Here is a 24,427-nt window from a genome sequence, read left to right as displayed (position 1 = left end):
TAGACTATAGACTAGACTATATACTAGACTATAGACTAGACTATAGACTAGACTATAGACTAGACTATAGACTAGACTATAGACTAGACTATAGACTAGACTATAGACTAGACTATAGACTAGACTATAGACTAACTAGAAAGACTAGACTATAGACTAGACTATAGACTAGACTATAGACTAGACTATAGACTAGACTATAGACTAGACTATAGACTAGACTATGACTAGACTATAGACTAGACTATAGACTAGACTATAGACTAGACTATAGACTATACTATATACTAGACTATATACTAGAGACTATAGACTAGACTATAGACTAGACAGAGACTATATACTAGACTATATACTAGACTATAGACTAGACTATATACTAGACTACAGACTAGACTATAGACTAGACTATAGACTAGACTATAGACTAGACTATAGACTAGACTATAGACTAGACTATAGACTAGACTATAGACTAGACTATAGACTAGACTATAGACTAGACTAGACTAGACTATACTAGACTATAGACTAGACTAGACTAGACTATAGAACTATTGAATAGATTATGAACAAGATTAAATAAACGTAATTTTAACTTTTGTGTGAACAGCTGTACGTATGATTATCATTAATTCTGGAGCCGTACAACAGTACGTATGAAATTCACTTTCTTTCAAACCAACACAACATACTTCCCCAAAATCATAGCTCATTAACCGATAATATGTAAAGAAACACAACTGAATTCAACATGAGGAACTTACAAGAAGAAAATCTACTCTTTCTTGTCACCAGGCAAACTCTTCAACATGCCCTTGTCCCCTATAAACCAAACATTTCCTTAAACAAGTTTCATAAGGAGTTAGTGTGCAAGTGTGTAGAGAGTAATCTAATGTAAGGCACTGCATCCCAGTAATGTTTTGTATACAATTTTGCGCGGGAAAACTGTACCCGGTTTATAATATTGTTTTATTATTTTTTTTTCTTTAGTTTTATTCCTAGATTTTGTTTTCCATTTCTTTCTTCTTTACGTTGACGACTACGACTTTGTATTCATCTTGTTTTCTTTTTTCTTATATGCTTAAGATTTTTGTTAAAAATAAATCAACCGCAAGATGGCAAAAAACCAAAAAGAACACAACATAAGACAAGAAAAGCCACATGGCATTTCATATATTTAATCTTTATGGATCGTTGGAGCGCATGCGCCAAAGACCACAAAAGAATAGTCGTCGTCTGTAACCAAACAGCCAGCATGGGCTTTGTGTCTGTGTAATGTTATGACATGTTGTTGTAACTCGTTTGTTTTTAAAGCTTAAGATGCAACTTGCAGTTATTTTTTTTCTTTTTTGTCTTGTGTTGCAGCATCTTTTACTACGGCTGACTGCTAGACACATATTATCTAATTTTCAATAAAAATTACTATTAATTGTTGCAATTCTTGTTGCATGTACAAGAAGTTATTTAAAGAAATTATTGGTTTTTCTTTCTCACTGCAAACAACAACAGCAACAACAAAATATTGTAAAAGCTAAAATCTAGCTTAGAAAAAAGAAAAACAGCAGCTGTATTTAAACAGAAATTTTAATGTTTTTCTTCAAAAGATTTGTTAGGGGATTTAACACACACAGACAGTGGTAACAAAGCGAAACGCTTTTCAAACTACAATGTAACAGTTTATAATTATTGACATTAAACCATAATTTGTAAACAATTTAATAATACAGTGAAATTCTAAATATCAGGAATATTTATAACTAGAAAATGAACAGTGTTTTATGCTGAAACAAAAATGTTTCATGAAAATTTCTGAAACTTTCTGAAAATTATATGTTCCTATATAAAAACCTTGTTACCAACAAATTCAACAACTATGATCACTGCAATCACACTGCTTATTATCGCAACCATATTGTGCTAAATTTAATCATACAAATTAATATATATGATTGGAGCAAACATATATTTGCTTATCACAATTATTTTAATGATTATGTAGGAAATTACAACACATTGTTCTTTTATTTTGTTAACCATATAATTTTTGATCACCCTTTCCTCCTCACCATACCACTGTCTTTGTTGCTAAAGTTATTATTTTTTATGATTTCAGTTTTAGTTGTTTACTACTACTTATTTTCATTTTTCAAGATGCCAATTTTAATTGATTTTTAATCTATAAGATTATTATTGTATTTATAAAAAAAAAATACCTCAAGAAGGCCTACGGCCGCATGAAATCAAATAAAGTTAATTAAGGCAATTAATTGTTGTAAAATAAGCTTAATTACAGCATGATATTAATGATGTTATTTACTACTGTTGTTAATATTGTCATTGTTGTATTTATTTTGATTGTTAAGTATTTAAGTTTTAAGAAAACATTAAATTGAAAACAAACTAAAAATGTTAACCTTGAAAATCAAGGATTACAAAAAGTTCAAACTTAGGTGCAGTTTATATATAAAGTTAAACGTTTATTTCAAAAAATTTATATATTTTTCATTACTGGAAAAAAGCCCCCTAGATTGTTGTTAATTTCATATAGGTGATATAAAACAGATGTTTGTTTTTTTTTTCATAATTTTTAATTTGGTGTTCAATAAAAAAGACATTTTCCTAAAGATTTCGACACATTTGTGTATTAAAACTCCCTCTGATAGCAGGTTTGTTTTCAAAAATTATTTGAATGAAAAAATATCTAAACATCCGTTAGCTGCTCAATTAAAAGTGGCATAGACTTTTAAAATTTGTTGTCGTCTTGTCATACCTTTAAGTGAAATGTGTGGCGCTACAAAAACTGTGGTATATAAAGTTCTTCACAACAATATGTTATTTAATGAAATTTTTCCTAAAATTTTTTTACAAAAAAACAACGAAGCTTTTCAATATAAGAATATTCTCCAATTATCATTCCCATCAAAAATCTTTTTTTTCTATTTCAAATGTTCATTGCTGAATTTTTTTCTATAAACTAGACTATAGACTTGACTATAAACTAGACTATAGACTAGGCTATAGACTAGACTATAGACTAGACTAGACTATAGACTAGACTATAGGCTAGACTATAGACTAAACTATAGACTAGACTATAGACTAGACTATAGACAAGACTATAGACTAGAATATTGACTAGACTATAGACTAGACCATAGACAAGACTATAACTAGACTATAGACTAGACTATAGACTAGACTATAGACAAGACTATAGACTAGACTATTGACTAGACTATAGACTAGACTATAGACTGGATTATAGACTAGACTATAGACTAGACTATAGACTAGACTAAAGACTAGACTATAGACTAGACTATAGACTAGACTATAGACTAGATTATAGACTAGACTATAGACTAAACTATAGACTAGACTATTGACTAGACTATAGACTAGACTATAGACTAGGCTATAGACTAGGCTATAGACTAGATTATAGACTAGACTAGACTATAGACTAGACTATAGACTAGACTATAGACTAGACTATAGACTAGACTATAGACTAGACTATAGACTACACTATAGACTAGACTATAGACTAGACTATAGACTAGGCTATAGACTAGACTATAGACTAGACTATAGACTAGACTATAGGCTAGACTATAGACTAGACTATAGACTAGACTATAGACAAGACTATAGACTAGACTATTGACTAGACTATAGACTAGACTATAGACAAAACTATAGACTATACTATAGACTAGACTATAGACAAGACTATAGACTAGACTATTGACTAGACTATAGACTAGACTATAGACTAGATTATAGACTAGACTATAGACTAGACTATAGACTAGACTATAGACTAGACTATAGACTAGACTATAGACTAGACTATAGACTAGACTATAGACTAGACTATAGACTAGACTATAGACTAGACTATAGACTAGACTATAGACTAGACTATAGACTAGACTATAGACTAGACTATAGACTACTATAGACTAGACTATAGACTAGACTATAGACTAGACTATAGACTAGACTATAGACTAGACTATAGACTAGACTATAGACTAGACTATAGACTAGACTATAGACTAGACTATAGACTAGACTATAGACTAGACTATAGACTAGACTATAGACTAGATTATAGACTAGACTATAGACTAGATTATAGACTAGATTATAGACTAGACTATAGACTAGACTATTGACTAGACTATTGACTAGACTATAGACTAGACTATAGACTAGGCTATAGACTAGATTATAGACTAGACTATAGACTAAACTATAGACTAGACTATTGACTAGACTATAGACTAGGCTATAGACTAGACTATAGACTAGACTATAGACTAGACTATAGACTAGACTATAGACTAGACTATAGACTAGACTATAGACTAGACTATAGACTAGACTATAGACTAGACTATAGACTAGACTATAGACTAGACTATAGACTAGACTATAGACTAGACTATAGACTAGACTATAGACTAGACTATAGACTAGACTATAGACTAGACTATAGACTAGACTATAGACTAGACTATAGACTAGACTATAGACTAGACTATAGACTAGACTATAGACTAGACTATAGACTAGACTATAGACAAGACTATAGACTACACTATTGACTAGACTATAGACTAGACTATAGACTAGATTATAGACTAGACTATAGACTAGACTATAGACTAGACTAGACTATAGACTAGACTATAGACTAGACTATAGACTAGACTATAGACTAGACTATAGACTAGACTATAGACTAGACTATAGACTAGACTATAGACTAGACTATAGACTAGACTATAGACTAGACTATAGACTAGACTATAGACTAGACTATAGACTAGACTATAGACTAGACTATAGACTAGACTATAGACTAGACTATAGACTAGACTATAGACTAGACTATAGACTAGACTATAGACTAGACTATAGACTAGACTATAGACTAGACTATAGACTAGACTATAGACTAGACTATAGACTAGACTATAGACTAGACTATAGACTAGACTATAGACTAGACTATAGAAAATTGTACAATTGTAGCATTTCTTTAAAGTCTACTTGAATCTAAAAATCTGAAGGCTATCAATTAGATTTCTATTTTTTTTAAATATAATGTTTTGTGAAATAAACAAATACATAGTTTTTTTCACAACAAAAAAATTTACACTTGTGTTTTTATTCTACAACACTTCTATTACAACAACAACAAAAAAACTACTGATAGTTTAGATTTTTATTTTATTTTAAAATTACGAAAAACTCAGCAGGAGATCTAATTTTTTCCTGAAGAAAAAAAACAACAACATAATTTTTTCCCCCAATATTTTCCAACATTTTCATTTATTTTTATCAATTCAGCCAAACCATCAAACGGACCAGGCAACAAGACCATGAAGGCATAGGCACACGCTTAAGAATTTCTTTCGTTTAAAAATTTTCTCGCGCTTTTATTTCAAAATTTCGAAGGGGATTTCCCGTGACACAAGCACGTGTCTTACCCCTCCGATTCTCTCTAAATCGGTCTATTTTTAAAGGTTAAACTAAAGAAAGATTGTGTGTCTTTTTTTTTCTTGATGTGACTTCTGCCAGAGCTAGAGGAATCAAGACCAAGACCATATGTTGTCATCATAGTTTGATATTTTGTTGTTGTTGTATATTTAGTTTTTTGTTATTGTTTGTAGTGTTGTTTTTATTATACGATCCCCCTAAAAAAAATTCAACAGATATGTTTTGTATGTTTTCATTATGAATGGGGGAAAAATATTTTTATTTTAAAAACCCCATTTTCATTTACAAAAACAGAAAAATTCTGGAAAAAAGCGCTAGTTATGCAAAAATAATAAAAGTGAATATACACTGAGAGAAAAGTATATATAGATATGTATAATAATAAATAAATATTTAAATAGATTTGACAATTATCATTCTGTTAAATTATTATTATTATCAACTTTCATTCTTAACACAATTTGTACATCAAAGATTCCCCTATTAACTCAAAATTTTTCTCAGTGTCTCCCACCCAACCAAAAACATGTTGTAAATACTCCTGCAATATTTTGCTTTTTATAGCATGCTCTATGACATTAGATGTTTCTTTTGCTCCTGTTTGTAATATTGGATAAAAACAGAAAAAAAACGTAACCCTCTATTCTCCAAAACATAAGCCCCCCGACATAACTCTAGAAGTAACACCCTACCACTAACTTAAACCAACATGTGTTGCCTTGCCTCATACAAGTACGACGACTAGTACATGCAGCAGATAGTTTTTATGTTGTAGAAGTGTCAGTTTAAATTCTGCTCTTTTCTGTCAATCAAAATCTAAAGATTTTTTGACACTTTGTATCTTTTTTTTTTTTGGTTGTTGATATGAGTGAATATATGTTGCATTAGAATTTACATATTCATAAACTCAATCGTACTTGTTGTTGTTACCGCTATTTTATTTTTCGATATTATTTTTCATTTTCTCTTCATAACTCAAGTGTGGCATGCGACATTAGTTTAAAAATTGTATTTGACAGTTTATTTTTTCGTTAGTTTTTATTTTAGTTATACGGCTGGATTACATTTGTAGATTTTTGTTTGGGGGTTTTAAAGTTGCTTGCTTTTTAGATTTATATGTTGTTTCTAGATAACGTGTGAGTAGTTTGAGTTAAAATTTTACTTGTATTTTGTTTTTGTTACAATAACAAAATACAAGTAAAATTTGTACTCAAACTACTCGCTCGTTATTTAGAAACAGCACATTAATTTTCTTTTTTTGAGTTGTTGTGTGTTTAATAGGGATCAGTGATTTGTTTTGAATATGATTTCAATATATCAAATGTGTCATTTTAGTTTCAATGTTATTTGACAACACAGTTGTTGCTGTCAAGTAAATTGTTGAGGTTTTTTTTTTTTTGTAGGAGTCCAAAAATGGAAGATAGGCAAGGATATAAGTGTGAATTATTAACTAAATGCAAATGGTGGGATTATTTAGATTATAAGACAAACCAGCTTCATGTCAGTTAATTTTCCATATGAAAATATTCACTAACGATTTTTTGATAAAAATGTTCACTAACGATGGGTTTAGTAAACCGCCAATCGTATCCGAAGCATTCAATTAATATCTTACCAGCGATTTGCGACAGCTAGAGCACTGATATTTTACAATGGATATTTTTCCTGAAGCCTGGGCAAGCGTTATTAGTCATTCCGTTTTAAAAAACGTAGGGAATAGATCTCGAATTATACTTGGAATTTTATAAAGCGGAGGAAGGAGTTGAAGACAACGATTACAATCCACGACAATTTGATCGTAGAGTCCAATACAGCAAGAGACAGGGCAAAATTAAATAAGTCATTGACATCGCTTACTAAGCACAAGCTGCTATCGAAACTGATCCTAGTATAGCCATAAGAAACATCATCAGACATCTAGAAACGTTTAACCGGAAATTTGGACCAAATTTTATAACAAATAGCTTGAAACCTCTTAAATAGCTAGTCCCTCACTCTGCTCATATTGAAAGGAATTATAAACATCTACATCAGCCCTCAAAAATTTGTAGAATTGTCAATGTGTAGTAAAGGAGATTCTATGGAACGAAGAGGAATAGCATTATTACAAGATCATTACAAACACAAGGCTCTCAACATTTTTCTGCGAGGAACTATGAAAAACACAAGCAGCATTTCGAGCTGGAAGATCGAAATCGTCGGCCAATCCGTAGAATTGCGCTTTTGAATCTATGTACCAGATGTTCCTTGTCTTTTATAAAGCCTTTGATACTCTCTCACAAGAAGCATTATGGTCATAGTTACATTTTTCTTTGTATGTAAACCTCTCCTCAATATCCTTTTTTTCTAATCTCCCTTTTTGCAACCCACTTCACTAATCCCTAGAAAAATTCTCAAATCGATTACAAATTATAAATAATTGTTTGCAATTCCCTTTCTATTCAACATCAATTACACACTTACACAATTTTACATAATTATCTAATATTGTTGTTCTTCTTCGAACAAAAAAAAAATACAGAATCCAATAATAACTTATTTCTTAACAAATTCATAAAGAGCAATCATGATCATCACATTAAAAATATAAGTTTAAGTACGTATGTAGCTCTGGCTGCATGCATGCCATGGCTTTGCATGAATTACGAAAAATACACTTTTGTTTTCTTCTTATCGCCTTAAGAAATAAAGAAAATGTCAATCAATTAAATGTGACTGAATCTATACAATACGCACAACGGCAACAACAGCAACCTACAATAGCAGCAGCAGAAGTAGCCAGCAACTACATTAACAACTCCCAAAGCAATCATCAATCTAAAAATGAGCAGACTTAAAACTTTCAATACATTCGTATAACAAAATCAACAATAAGCATTTAATCAAGCATAGTTATATATCCAACTAAACAACCAACCATCCATCTATCTATCTATGTAACCAACCAAATGAACATTTTCAACCAGCTAAATCTTTTTAAACATGTATTCATCCATCGAACCCATAGCATATATCTATCCATCCATCCAAGTAACCATATTGATCATTGCATCTATACTTATTAAACATGTGAACGGATGGACGGACGTTCGGTCGGCCGGACAGTTTGTGGAACATACTTTATCAGTGTATTGTAAGAAAAAGAGACCACTTGTATATCAAATCAAAGAACAAAAAAAAGAACCCAATCTTGAAAAAAAAAAGAATTGGGGCTTGATTTTTATTTGTTTCGTTTTCGTTACTACAAATACTACTATTACGTCCTACTACTGCAATAAATACCCGTACTATATGAGTGGCTGACTGAGTCTACTCCCCTTTCTTATCTTTATCTTTTCAGTTTCATTTGTTTATTTATTATTTGCTTAAATCTTTATCGTTTTAATACTCTGGCCCTACTTGAGATTGCTGGTATACTTGATACAGCAAAGAGTTGAGAAATTATAAAGCAAACGTTTCATATTCAGAAAAATCTATTTTTCTTAACTTTACTCCAGAAATCGTTATCTTCTCTCTAAAGTTAGCTAGAAAAATTAAGTTTATAAATATCGAGTATAGGTCCATTCCCTAAAAAAAGATAATCTACTACGAGAGTTCTCATCTAAATAAAGTAAACTAAATTACAATACCAGGAAAGATATTGTGATATTCATTATGAATCGATATTTCAGTAGAATTCAAATCGAGATTTCAAACGATGTCGAGTATTTCAATTTGCCATCAGATTTTTTTGTTCAAAATAGGGTTCCTTAAAATTCGTTTAAGATGTCTAACAAAATTGTACAATTTTTTGATTATACAAAATAAAGAATTAAGCAGGAATACTACGTTTACTACAGAATACTATAAAAATATAAACAGGCCTGTATTTTTCCTACATCTCAAACTCGTTTAACGGCAACAAATTTTACTCATTAAACAATCAGCAGATTTTTTGATCAGGATCATTATGGTTGTAAGTAAAAATTATTTCAGGTCGATTCAAAGTCTTAAAAAAATCATGATCATTCTACACGGCATTTGTTGTGGACGATCCTTTTGCTGTATTAGGCTGAGAGTTCATTTCATTGAGATAGTTGTATTGTTACATCTGATAAACGAAAAAGTATTATATATAATTGATTTATAATCTATACAATAGTAAATCAGAGTTATATCCTGTTGAAAAATGTCTTCCAATCTTCTACGCAGAATATCAATTAATTTAAAACTCTCTTCAGAATCTTGTGATCGCCTCATAGTCGAGTTTAGTTATGATCATTCCGGATCAAATTGATAATGATTAATAGTCAAGTCCCTTAAACAGTTCTAACTCTCTTGTGAATGGAAAACATATTAACGATCTATAATCTTTTCGATTAACTATGATCGTTCGTAGTCGTTTTGTAAAGAGTAATTCTTCTTGTAATAATAGTTCCGAGTAAATTTTCCTTCGTTCGCATTCGTTTTGTAAAGAGTCGTTCTTCTTGTAATTATAATTCCGAGTAAATTTTCCTTTCAGCACAATTTCAATATAGTCAAAACTCTCTTGAAAATTTTGTGATCAAAAAATAATAAATGATCCTGATTCTTAAAGTAACCATGCCTGAGCATCTTGTCTATGTGATCAAATCATTTCCGAATTGAATTAAGATCATTCCGGAGAACTATTCTAACTTTTGTTAATGATCAATAATCCAGTCTCTTTAAGTGACCAACTCTTGAAATGTCAATCGTCGAACAATTTTTGGATGTCGTGTGTTCGATCCTCAGCTTTATTGAACTTCTTATGGAGAATTTTTAAAATAGTGAGTAAAATTTCTATTGCAGAGTTAACAATTTTCTGTGGAGTAGAAGCTATACCATTCCCGAATAGAGTTCTAAATCTTTGCTTGTCAAAGGGGGCCCTGCTGTATTGAAACTTTAAACTGCTTATGTATGCAGTCGATGTCCGTAAAGTTTTTTTTATACACCAAATCTTACAACTCTACTACACGGCTGTTTGCTGCTGCTGACTCTAAATGTATGGGTGTGTATTGTTGCATGGGTATATGTATATTTTTATGCTCATGCTACAGCTCCAAGCAGTAGCAATAACAACAACTACAGCAACGTATAAGCAGTACTTGTCGAACCATTAAGGCAATGACCTGTTTTTCATTTCGATAAGTTTAGGTTACATTTAGATGGATGGATGTATGGTGTCGAGCTCACACACACACTCAAACAAACATACATATATCTATTCACCAGTTACTTGTAGTAAGAAAAGAAGTACTGTTTGTGGCTTTAACTAATAATGTTGGTTGGGTTAAACAGCAATGGCAACAACAACAACTACATACAAAACCAACCGAATCTTAAGTTTTTAATGTTTTGTTATTGTTGTTGGAGTATCTATATGTAGATTTGTTTATGTTTTGTCTCTTTCTAACAAGAACTAACTTAAGGACAGACAGCGGGACAGACGTTGGGACTTACTTTTAAAACGACGAATAGTCAGTCAAGTAAAGTGCCAAGTTAAGTTGACGTTGTTGAGGTTTATTCTATATGTTTTATAATGTTGTAGTAGTATGTATTTCAAACAACCACATCTACAAATACATACAACAAAAATGATCGAGTGTGTAATCGTATGCTAAAAAAATCAAGAATATAAAAAAACGCAATCAGCTGCAGCTGTGTTTACATTTTGAACATGTTACAACTTGATTTTAGGTTTATATTTATATAATTTTTTGTTTTTTTTTTTATTTCTCATTATTGTTGGTGTGTATTTTTGTTGTAGTTTTTGTTCATATGATTATTCCTCAACATGTTGCAAGTTGATAGTGAAATAAGAAAATATGATTCTTTGAGGAAAGAGAGAAAAAATACAACAATAATAACAACAACATCAGAATACTACTTACTACTATACGTATAGTAATCGTATGATACTACGGAATATTGTATCGCGTAGTATTAAGTATACGCTGATGTGGTCAAACCAGTTCTTGATTTGTTGTATGGTGTTCTTTATATTTTCTTGGTGCTGCTGCTGCAGCAATTGTTGTTGTTGTTTTTTCTAATGTAATTGTAAGCTTCTGCTTCATTGGATTTTATATGGCAAAAGCACCACAATTTAAAACAAGTAAGAGTGCTAGACTCGGCTATAACGACTGCTATTTGCACTTTACATAATATATTTTTCAAAAGAACAGTATTGAAAAACTTCCTTCGATAGAAAATTCCTCTTCCAAAGAGACTAGTTTTGTATTGAAATGTCCTCTTCTAAAAAGAAAAATTTTCTACACACGATGTCTCTTCCAAAGGAACTAACTCTTTGTAGAAGATTTACTTTCCAAAAAGAGTATTGTTCTCTATAGAAAATGTCCTTTCCAAAGAGACTAACTTTATATCGAAAATTACTCTCAAAGAGCCTAGTTCTTAAACTAAAAATTTCTCTTCTAATGACTAGATTTCTGTTAGAAATATGACTTCCAACAAGATCAATTTTATAAAGAAAATTTCTCTCACGATGCTAATAGTTTTCTATACAGAATTTTTCATTCAAGATATAAATTTACAAAAGAAAAACTGTCTTTCAATGGAATTTCCTAATGATTTAAACAAAATTTTTCTTCTAAAGTAACTGTTACAATCATTAGTTCTCAGAGAGAATATTATATGAGTAGGTCCCATTTAAAACTCTCCAGCTGATATTTTTAAAATGTTCCTCTACTTCTATAGTTCTCGATCTTGTGTTTCGTATTTTGCATAATTTGACCCTCCCCTCTCAATAATGTCCTTCGACAGAGACATTGTGTTGGAATAAATAAAACAAAATACGTTTTAATTATTTGTTTGTTTAAGTCATTTGGTTGTATGCCTGCCTAGTAGCTTGCTTAGTTAGTAGTTATATTTGCCACAGATTTACTACTTGCACTTGGCCATCGTTTGGTCGCTTTCGGTTTCCTCCTTCTCCAGATATTTTTGCCCACTGATCATTGTGTTTAAAAATTGGCGCGCAATTTTCCTACAACCCAAACTGCCGTAATGATTATGGACAAGAGAACACATTTAAAAGATGATTTTCTAAGCAATACTTATTATGCGATTTTATGTATTTTTTTTCATGTTGCATGATTTGATTTAAACACACATTTATGTTGCATTTGCTGCATTATTTATTAGTTTTAACTAGACTGTTGTCAATACTTAAGCGAACTCCACCTTTTTTCAAAACCACACTTGCCATTTAGTTTATGCTGTTGTTGGGGCACAACCAGCATGTGCTTCCATTCGCACCATCAGGCGTTGTTGGCAGCACGTTCCTCTTGTACAGTTTATTTTTGTTGTTGCTGTTACTGTTGTTATTGTTTCTAGCTTGAGTTGTAGAGGAGTATAAGTATATTTTGCGCGTTGTTATTACTATTATCCAGTTTTCCCGGTTTGGCAACTCTTAGATGAGTTTGTATTTTCGGTTTGTTGTTGCTTGTTTGGTCTGGGTGTTGCGTGGTGTTTATGTTTGTTGTTCAGTTTCCTTTTTGCAATAAGTCGTTTTGTGATTTCTGTTGTTGCTGGCTGCTGTTGCCAGTTTGCTGTGGGCTTTTTGGTGATCTTGTGCTACTTAATGCCAGCAACAGCCCAACAATCAGCAGTTGTGTTGATCGTTTTGGTTTGTAGTTGTTCATTTTATAAGTATGTATTACCTCATGGTGGTTAAAGTAAAAAAAAATCATACAAAAAAACTTGATGTCTCGAGGGTCTTGTTGTTTCCTTTTAACATTTAATTTTTTTTGTCATGTTGCCACAAGTTTATACTGCAGGTAGGGAATTGAGGGTTAACAAGAGCCTACTTCTACTTTTTTTTTTTTTTTTTTGAAAAAAGCTTGTTAGTTAATTCCCCTTATGACATTTACGATCAAGTAAATGTAGGGTCAAACTTTGGTTACAGCATAAGCTACTGTGTTAATTGGGTTTTCGTAGTCGCCCTTAAATAGGTATGATATTCTAACGCTTCAACTGTCACAATATCTGATAGGGTACCATACCATACAGCCACCTCTGCATAGTGGATATGGTGTGAAAAAATCTCAGATCGAGTTCAAAATATAGATTACTGAAACGATTTTACGCTGAAACCCTAACACTGAAAATCATTTCCAATCCTACTAACAGTTCTTTACAAGGAGGCAACCCGCTATTAAATCTGCCCGTATATCGTTATAGATAATGAATATGAGGAAATGGAGGAAAGAGTCCCTATAAATACAATTACCTTTTGGAAACAAATGTGTCGATTAAAAAGTTTTAGTGTAATTAGTTTGAAATGAAGATGTTGCACCAGATCCGAAGAAACACACCTAGGTCACTATCGGTCCTGTTGTGCACTCTTTTATCAGAGTCTTTGGTGGTAGTCGAAGGCACGGCTTCTGGACTGATAACACTACCAACTAACTTACCGGAGGCACCCATTAAAAGCGTCTTATTTCAATGAATTGTTACACTAGTGATTCGAATTCGTCTGTAGTCCCACCTTAATATGGGATGGCTAGTATGGGGTTGCGAAATCAAAGTTTCGACATCGTTTAGTGTAGAGTTCATAATCAGGCAAATAACATTGTATAGATCTGCAAAATGGGATTTATTTTAGGTTTCCAAGATTTGGCTATCAAGTGTCACTTTAAGCCGAATCGTATGCTTCTAAATTATCGAAATCTTAAAACAATTCATTGGCACTATTTATGAACCCAGTATGAATTGAACAGGAGCAAGTGCATAGAGCTCGACGCCATTTTGTCTAGCCTATACAATTCAAATTTTGAAAGTTTCGACATCATCTGGTATCCAGTTCATAATCAGGAAAAAAACTTTAGATTGGCCTACAACTTGGGATTTATTTAAAATGAACAAAGTTTGGTATCAAGTGTCATTTCCTAAATCTAATCACAATTTATCGTCATTCTCTCCTTTAGTTCTGCTACTGTTTTTATAAACAAAACCACTACTTCTAACAATAAAACTAATTTAACAAATAAATAAAAAAAATTCTAACCAAAACTAATTTCGAAAGAAAGCCATAGAAAACTCATTAAAACCCCCTGAGGTACAAGATTAAATCAATCATATACAATTCGAAAGCTTATCTAAAGCCATGAATAATGAATAAAAGAAAAGAAACAACTAAGAACTTCAAGATAAGAAAAGAGGGAGCTACTGATTTACTATTAAAACTTGAGCAAACAGTAGCACAAGTCATAATTTCTTTTTTAAAAGTTCAAGCTACAAAAAAAGAAAACACTGCAACTAAAAGAGCAACAACATGCAGCAAGTTGCAGTTGCTACTGTATACGCGTGCGCAAAATCCTACAAACACCCGCTGGTTTGTTTTTGTTGTATTGTAGTAGTTAAGTTTTTGACCAAAAAAAATATATAGACAAAACTGCAATAGCAACAACAAATAACACAATATGGACACTTTGACTGGAGCTGTCAATAATATATGTTTGTATTTAGAATAGTAAACAATACTCGAGAGTTAAGCGGTAGGAGAGGCAGAGTTTTTGTTTGCTGATTTTGATTCTTAAGCCAGGCAACAGGCAGCTTTTTTTATTTTGTGAAACTAGTAAAACTTTTGCAAAATGAGGAAACTCGATTTTAAAGCTAAAGTCGTAATAAAAAGTGGTATGACGAGATTTTGTTAAAGTTTTTATATATTTTAAGCAGATAAACGCAAACTTTGGAAATGTATGCACTGGACTACTTCAAGTTCATTGGGTATTATGTTTAGGATTAAGAATCCCTGTTTCTGGCAGATTTTTTTTTTTGAAGCTCTAAAATAATAAATTTGTTTGCTGTTTTTTTCTTATGCTTGCTGTTGTTTAAACACTTGGGATGCGTATCTGTTTAGTTAAAGTTTGCCAAGCAAACATAAATAAAATCATATAAAAAAAGAATAAATATAAAGCTTCTTTTCTTAAAAGCAGGTTCAAACCAGTTTGTTAAACATACAACTGGCAGTTTTACGTCGTTCTTCGTTTTTTCTTAAAGGTTCAAGTACCCACCTCCTTTTATTGGATGATACCAGCTAAGAACGGACGGATGGCTGATGGCAGGCAAGCAGTTTCATTGCATAGATAGATGGTGGATGGATGGATGGTACTTGTATTCTTTAAAGCCCACTCTGGAGATCTAAAGTTTAATTTTGTCTTGTCTGATTTTTTTTTCTTGACTTTTTTTTTTGTGTGTTCATCTTATGATGCAGCTGCAGATTATGATGAGATGATGACTACGATGAGGCTGCTGATTATGTTGGTTGGCGGTTGAGTGGTTGCTGGCTTGGTTGGTGTTTGTGGCAGATGCTGCTGTTTTAAGCCAGTGCTACTGATGCTAAGGTTGTTGTTGTTGTTGTTGCTGCTGCTTGTTAATGTTACGCATTCGGTAGCTACTGTATTTTGAAGCCTCGTTGATTTTCTTTTCAATTTCATACTTTTTAGTTTTTATTTACAATCCCTATTATAGACTAAAGCTTTGTATTTTTTTTTCAATTTGTTGTTGCCAATGCTGGATACTTTACTCATTGTCAATGTCGCTTTTATAGAGTTTTTTTTTGTTGTTTTGTTACTACTTGTGTGCATTTATTGCCAAGACAAATGGTTTTTGAAAGTTTTAAATGCAACTACAACAACAGCAGTTTCAAGCAGTTCCATATACTTTTTTTTTTTTTGTTTAAATGTTTGTTGAACATTAAGAGTTCTCTCCTAAAGTGTAGGCACGCGCTTAAGCTTTGCCTTAGCTTTATTGTAATTGTCTTGTTGTTGTTGTTGTTTTTATGTATGTTATACATATAGGTTCTTTTTCAAATCTGTCCGTCCAAAGTTTATGGTTTAAATGCCCCCACTGCTTTGCTCTCTATAGTCCACCACAGAAAACTAACGTTTGTACATTTATATGATCACCATTTGGTTAAACAATCACCATGATCAGTCAGTCCATTGGTACTTACAGTCATGCTCATTGTTGTATTACGTCTGTCCTTTTTTTATATCTGTCTGTCCAAATGGACAGACTATTTTAGTTGTGTTTTTGTTGTTTATTATGCACTCTAGTGTTTGGCATTTGTTGTTGTTGCTGCTGCTGGTCAAGTTTTTTCTTTTTTTTTTTTTTTGTTTTATGTTAAGATCCATTGTTGGAAAACATTTTCAAACATTGTATATTACAATTTCAACTACATGAATGCCTGCACAAATACCTACACATACCGATTTACGTATGTACCCACTTTGATTAAATTTTTTTTACAGTATTGATTAAAAGTTTGCTAACAGCTTAAATTAGGGCTCGTAGGGGATTGAGTAAACATTGGAGATCATAATGGGTCAGTTTTAATAACTAAGAAGTTTCGAGAGCATTATCTTAACTTATTACTAATTAGTTTCGCAGATGGCAATGTGTTTGTAGCAGAGAACTTCACTCTTTACTTTGAAAACATAAGATCAGCCCAATTATAGAACCATTATAGGGCATGAAATGGATTGAATAAACATTGGAGATCACAATAAGTCAGATTTTATAGCTAATAAGTCTCGAGAGCATTATCTTAATTTATTATTTATCTGTTTTGCAAATGTCAATGTGTTCGTCGCAGAGAACTTGACTCTTTTCTTTGAAAGCACAAGATCAGTCCAATTGTTGCACCATTATGTTTCTGGAAGATCCTGTATTCTCAGGATTTATTGCGTAGAATTGATGCGATCTATATTTTTTTTCTGGAATCTTACAAAAACTTTCCACTCAATATCAAACTTTTACAGAATTCATCGCTTTATCGATCGAGTTTTCCATCTCCCTCTCTCGGACATGTTAATATCCTACAATGATATTTTGGGTAATTCTTTTCATTAATCCATAAATTATTTTATCGATCTCTCTCTCGGATACAAGGATCTTTTGTGTAATTCTTTTGGTTGATAATGAAAGGAACACTCTTTCTCTCGTACATGATCTTACGATCTCACTAAATCTTAACATGATCTTAACGATGCCGATCTTCTGAAAAAGTACTTCTTCTGTATTAGAAACACTTCTATGCTTAACTGTAACTTCACATATGAATTCATACAATTTCAGACAAAAGGCTGCAAATGAGTCTACATAATGTTTGAAAATTTATTAAAAAGTTATTTTTTTTTTGTTTTCTTTGCAGTTGTTGCTCTTGACTGTAGTAGTAGTAGTTGTTGTTGTTGCTATTGTTGTTATAACCATTGTTCCTATTGTAGAATAACAATTTTTCATCGCACGTGATATGACAATTGATTTTACATTTAACTTAATTTTTGTTCAATAATTTTTTCCCCATTTTTTTTGCTCGGTTTTTTTTTTGCTTGATTTGTTGTACTTTTAAATAGTCATGGATTGTTACAATGTTTAGTGTCTCTTTTTAAGGTTTTATTTCTGGAAATTATTCTTTTCTAAGGCGATGTATTGTTTAAAATGGTCAGTCAGACCTAAAGCCCGACCAGCCAACAACACCACCTCCAGTGTTTTAGAGGCGGTAGGTAGTGATAGTGATGGTGGTGGTGGTCACTTTGCTCGTTTAATGCTGTTGCTGTTGTTGTTCATGTTTGACAGAGCCCACAGTGCCATTAATCATGTTTGTTTCTATGATCTCGGTGTGTTGCCAAATGTTGTTTGTTTTCTTAACTCTTTCCATTTAAATTCATTGTATGTATTGCATATGCAAAAATTTTCGCTGGCTATTTAATGGTGTTGTGTTGTTAAGCTTAATTTCTATATTGTAACTATTATTGTAACGAAAAATTAAATTCACTATTGTCCGAGTGTTGCCAGAGGGCGTGTCATTACAAGACAATCAAGCACGACTTCTAAACAAAGTCTTCTGTTCTGTCAATAATTGTTTTATCATGACAGTTTTGTGCATTTTTTTCTCATTTTAATTTCGTTTTCGTTTATTATTTTTTATTTGCATTACAAGCGATAATAATAATTACTTTTGAACAATTGTTTTAATTGACTTCAAAAAGCCAAAGCTTACAACCTTGAAGATGCAAAAATATTTACATACTTAATGAAAATAACTTAGTAGGGGTAAAATCTGTAAATATGGGATGGGTTTTTTATAATAATATTAATTATTCGAAAACGATAAGGGTCATTTGCCAGAAGCTCTAAAACTGCAAGAATAGCAATGATGTATTCAAAATCGAACAATATTATAATTGCTATGATTAAATAAAAGCTTAATATGCTAATATTTATTACAACAAATCATTCAGCAAATCTGTTGTTAGCAAAATAACAGAAATTTTAAATTTATAACTAAAATCTAATTCTTATGATTCTCTATTTCAATTGCTGTTAACATTCCAACTTTAATATTACAATTATTTTGGTTCTTTATTTTTATAGGCCTTTATGTAGAAAATACACAGAAAAAGAAAGAAAGATGAAAAAACACTTTAAAATTTTTATTGATGACAATTTTTATAATTTTAATGGCACCTGACCATTAATATTTCTTATATCCTTAGAAAAGAACTCATACTCAGAGCTATCACTTTGAAAGCTTTTTATGAGCCCATTTACCTAAATCATGGTGTTGCAAGAGTATTTGTTTAACCAGCTAAGCCTCTGTCCGTCCGTCCATTTAGGTTTTTTAACGTTGCAATAAATTTTCAATTAAACATTAAACGTACACTCATGACATTTTCAAAAAAGTAGTCGACAACAAAACATACACAACAAACCATAAACAAATGAAAATTTAAATAAAAACAAAATGTTTATTGTTTGTTGGCTTCTTTAAATGAACAAAAAGAAAACAAAACACAAAACTAAAAGCTAATGGTGATGATGAGTAGAGTTTAACGGCTGCTCTCTAATGGGCCCATGAAATGTTTAGCTTTGACTCTATTGGTTTAGTAGTTGACTGAGGTTTAGTTCATTCTCGTCTTGACTCTATCAAACACATTATCACAATTATAAGTGGCAGCCAGGACAGGCCTAGAATTTCTAAAGAGTAAAACCAAATAAAAAACCAGCACGTCACGATCATCACCATTATTATGATCATCATAATTCGAAGTTATGTTTTCTTGATATTGTCAGCTTTTGTTTGGACATTTAAACTCTTGTGTTCGTTTTTTTTCGAATTTGGGCTCATGTTCATTTTTATTTAAATCTTTAATTTAATGCCTCAAGCTTAAGCCACAAACAGAGGCAGCAACATCATCATCATCAGCTTCAAGTATAATAACAAATACATACATATATGCTTATTATTAACAACCAGCATAAATTTTTTAATATTTTATGGGTTTTAACCCATACATTAAGTCCGAGTTGCTTCAGTATCTATGATACAGTTTGTTTACTTTTGATATCATATTATCAAATGTTTGAAATTTACAAATTAAATTAGTTGAAAGACAAAAGATTCAAATGATGAAATTAGGAGATTGCAGTTTAAAACGAATTTTCTATACACTTTACATTACAGATCGTATGTTCCCATACTTACGTATGCTAGTTAGTTTGACATCAATCCGAGGAAATACACCAAGGCCTCCAGCGTGCTAGTTAGTTTGACATCAATGTGAGGCAATACACCAAGGCCTCCAGCGTGCCTGTTGTGTGCTCCTTTGCCAGTATTTTCGGTGAAAATCCCACCCCCTCCGATCTGACAGACCTGAACACTAACTACTAACCCACCAAAGCTTAAACCGGGTGCCCTTAACATAAGCTAAGACCTTTGAATCTGAAGTCCAAAATTTTGCACAATAAATATTAAGTGACATGTTTAGTCAATTGATCGACCAAGTTTTTGTAACTGAGAATTTAAATAATACCAAATGGGGTAAAAAATGAACTAAAATTCCACTGAATTCACCTCATCAGTGTGAAAAATAAGGAAGTTATAGAAAAGCTGATCGAAACATTCGAAGATCTGGAACATTGTCTGTTTAGCCTTCAATATTGCACACAGAGGGAAGAAGAAATATACACGCCTGGTACCAAATTGACACCACCAAATTTTCAATAACATCCGTTGTCAAAGTATACACATACGTACGACAACACTATGTAATATTTACAACGCATCGTTGTCGTAATCTAAATTTTATACACATTCGTTTTCTAAAAGTTAACAAACATGGTAAGCTCACTATTGACAAACAATTCATTGTCAACGGATGTTATTGAGAATTTGGTGTCAATTTGGTACCAGGCGTGCATATTTCTTTTTCACTCAGATCCTTTGGGATTTCTGAAAATCTATACAAATATAGGTGCATACTTGCTCATTTGTAGGGTATTATTTTTTTCGTAAATTATACTTGGACTCAAATGTCAATCATGCATACTTATTTTACGTTTTGTGTTTGATTTTCTTTATGGATCTTTTCATACTTCATTTTGGTGTTTTTTTATGACGATTTTTAATTTTTCATAAAAACACATGCATACAAACACTCTGCACATACTAACACACGTCAACACATACAAATGATTGTTGCTGCAGCAGCGAAATCAGATAATGATGATCATGGTATTATTACTCTTATTTTTGTTGTTGCTGTAGTTTTTTTTTTATGAAGCTGATCTTTAAGTTGAACACCTGTGTTCTTTTTTAAAACAGAAGTTAAGTGTAGGTTTTGTTCAATAATACGAGTGTAAACTGAAAAATGTTTTACATTAATGAAATATAAATATCGTTTATGATTGTTATTAGAGTGATCTATTTATTTTGATTAAGGCAAAATATGGCTCTGGAAACGGTATATCTTTATAGAGAAGTTAACATTTTTTTCTTTTGAAGTTCTTTTTGATCCCACCTCGCATGTGTTGCCACTTTTTAGCCTGTTTGGCCCGATGTCTTGTTCGTACGCTTGTTCAAACTCTGATCTTCAAGTGTTTTTGTAGTTTTTGGTTTTTGCCATTTAATGTTTATTTTTTCTCTTCTGTTTCACTTTTTATTAAGCAGAGGGGATTTCTTTAATGACATTTGAATTTGATTTTTTTCTCCTTCATTTGATATAAAAAATACGCCTTTTAGTTTCAATATACTGTAAGGTCCCCTCTTTTCTTGTACACAATAACAAAAATGAACATGTTCAGACATGTTTAAAATTGGTGGAATATAAAACAATCAGACTGGGTTTATAGACCCTTATCTTTTATTTTATATTTTATGAATTTTATTATATTTTCGATGGATTTTTATGCTCCCCATTTGTATAGTTGATTATCACTGATCTTGAAAACATACACACATGTTTGTGGATAAAGTTGACTGACTGTCTGTTCCATTAGGGCAGCTAAAGTTAGTGGTGTGTGTGTGTGTGTAGTTGGTTGGAGTTTACTGTGACTACCAATTAATTTTGTTAACCCTTTTGGCTTTTGTATAGTATTTAACCCCTTGGCTAAGTTAAACAAACATATAGACATATAATTTTATGTATTGAAACAAACATAGATTATTAATTTATTTTTTATTTATATTCTTGTTTAAATATATTTTTATTTTGATTTTTCAACATTTTCAATTTGTTGAAATCAATATTCGTTACAAATTAACGTAATTAAGCCATTAGTTATGATCGTTATAAATTGTATAAACAACAATCCGTTACACATATTCAGTTTTATTAAGTTTGTATCTATACATTTGACTTGTGACTTGCTACACAAAAAAAAATAAATGTATAAAAATGTAAATTAATTTATTTTGATTTTCGAGCAGTTATAAATTAATCATAAACATATATAGTAGCAACTTGGTGTGTGTGTATATGTTGAGTCTATTGAACTTAAAATTAATTTCCTGTATTAAATTATAGAACAGTTTGTATTTCGTTAGTCATTAATATTGCATAGATAATCTTTTATTTTAAAATCATTGATAGTTTTAGTAGTTTTAATTAGTTTATAAATTATTTATGATGTTATGGGCCTAAAGACATTCTGGTTTTTAAATTTTCATTCAATTAAAATAGTGCTTTGATTTTAATCGAAATTGTAACGCAGCACTAATTTGCATAATTGGTATTAATAAAACTGGAATTATTTTTCATGGACTTAAATTCAGTTTGGAAAAGTTATGGAAATACTTGGAGTATAATTCGAAAAGTTTATACTTATCGTTGTCAATGTTATCAAGAACCCTTGAGAAATCTTGGAAATCAATTGATTCTGTATGCTAACTGCCTGACAGGGGAAGAATCAAAACTGTTCATGGACTACTGGAAACTATACATGCTTGGTCAATTTCTATATCTGTGTATCCTGCTATAATAGGATATATAATAACGAAATCTTATCAAGATTTAAAAACTATTTCGGACTTAATGCCACAGATTCCTTAACCATAAAGCTAAAGATTCCAAAACTCACTAAATCTGATTCCAAAAAGTAAATTTTCCTGCTACTACACTCCATTTTCATCGCATTACAATAGTTTTTGCTGTTGAAAACAAAACATAAGAATATGTTAAGGATGTATTCCTGAATGATCCCTCTTTAAACTGATTCATGACACATATTGAATATATTTTAAAAGCAAACATTCAAATTTATTCTTTCCATCAATCATTTAAATCGAATCATTTCTTTGTCTTTAATTTCACCACAATCGTAGTAGGGTGTCAAACTCGTATGATCAAGCACTCATACACTGTTATTATAACTTCGTAACAAGTCAGAGCTCCATATGATGAAATTTTTGGCGGGATACTGTACCCCAAAACGAATATGAGGAACAAAACAAAAACGTAAAAAAACAACACAAATGATAAGAACAACAACAATACAACCAAACAAGAAAATCAAAAGAATTGTAAAACTCAAGAAATACAACTTGTTAAATAAATTAAACCTGTTTGGGATTTGGCGGTAAAGACCCACACATTTAAACAAATGCACCCAACAACAACCACTACAAAGAACAGGCCCCAAAATTGTAACTATAAAAAAACAGAGAGTTAAGAAGAAAATGATCATTGAAAGAAGAAACTCTTGTACAATTTGAAAAGAGTAGGCTCTTGTACTTTAGCAATCTCTTGCTGTAAACTTAAGAGTGTGGTTAAACAACAATGGTGTGCAAGTTAAACACAGTTGTGTTAGAAAAGTAGTAGATTATTTAAATATACTACAAAATCTGCGAAGGTTACTTTTAAGGGGAGCTTTTGTTTGATAATAATATTTAAGGATTTGTGATTTTTTCCCCCATTTACTTTCCGACTTTTACAAAAAAGAAATACTCTTCTGATCTTGTAGTTTTTATAACGTTTCGTTTGTTTCTTGGTCTTTTTTATGATTTCATTTGTTTAGTTATTTTTTTATTCTTTTGTTGTTGTTCTTGTTTTGTTTGTAGAAACTCCAACGATAACAAACAGCAACAAAAACAACAATAGTAAATATATATATAAAGAAAAAAAGTTAAAGCTAAAAACCGGTAGCTGTATGCATATGTAACGAATCTTTACGCTACTTGTTTAAAATTATGATTGTGGGCCCGCTTTATGTTCATTTACGATTACGGGGGCACTACGCGAGTAAAGTAGTAATAGTCGTCGTCGTCAGTCTTAGTCTCTGTCGTCGTAAAGTAGTAGAACTCCTCGTATTGTATCTTGTATCTTTTCTTCTATAGAGTTTTGTATTGTTGTTTTTTGCTGCTGCTACTTTTGTTATTGTTGATTATGATGCAGCAGACAACTTTTGTTATTGTTGTTATTGTATATTTGTTAAATATTATACTGTTTTTATTTTTTTTTTATTATTGTTATATATTTTTCCAACTTCTTCAAAAGCTGAATTTCATGCTTCTTTTTTTTGAGTAGTAACAGCAAAAAACTGTTTTGTATTCATCTTTTAGTATTTTTTTTTTTTGTATTTCAAGTTGAAGTTTGAATTTAATGTTTTAAGATGATTT

At 31.3% G+C, this 24,427-nt stretch overlaps 1 protein-coding gene across 1 annotated transcript in view; it reads left to right on the top strand.

The window, feature by feature from the left end:
• LOC119606434 (cell death protein Grim) overlaps positions 1-8,351 on the top strand; it is a 104,188-nt gene extending 95,837 nt beyond the window's left edge. The window contains exon 2 of the mRNA XM_037959951.1: positions 8,198-8,351. Within this exon, the coding sequence (XP_037815879.1) occupies positions 8,198-8,351 (154 nt within the window). The remainder of the gene's footprint in view (positions 1-8,197) is intronic.
• The last annotated feature ends 16,076 nt before the right edge of the window (positions 8,352-24,427 follow it).

This window comes from Lucilia sericata, unplaced genomic scaffold, assembly GCF_015586225.1.
Source record: "Lucilia sericata isolate MDLA Ls3-8-SP2 unplaced genomic scaffold, ASM1558622v1 Contig000017F_arrow, whole genome shotgun sequence".
In the NCBI taxonomy this organism is placed as follows: domain Eukaryota; kingdom Metazoa; phylum Arthropoda; class Insecta; order Diptera; family Calliphoridae; genus Lucilia; species Lucilia sericata.
The sequence above is the reverse complement of the archived record's forward strand: the minus strand, read 5'-3'. Positions and strand labels throughout refer to the sequence as shown.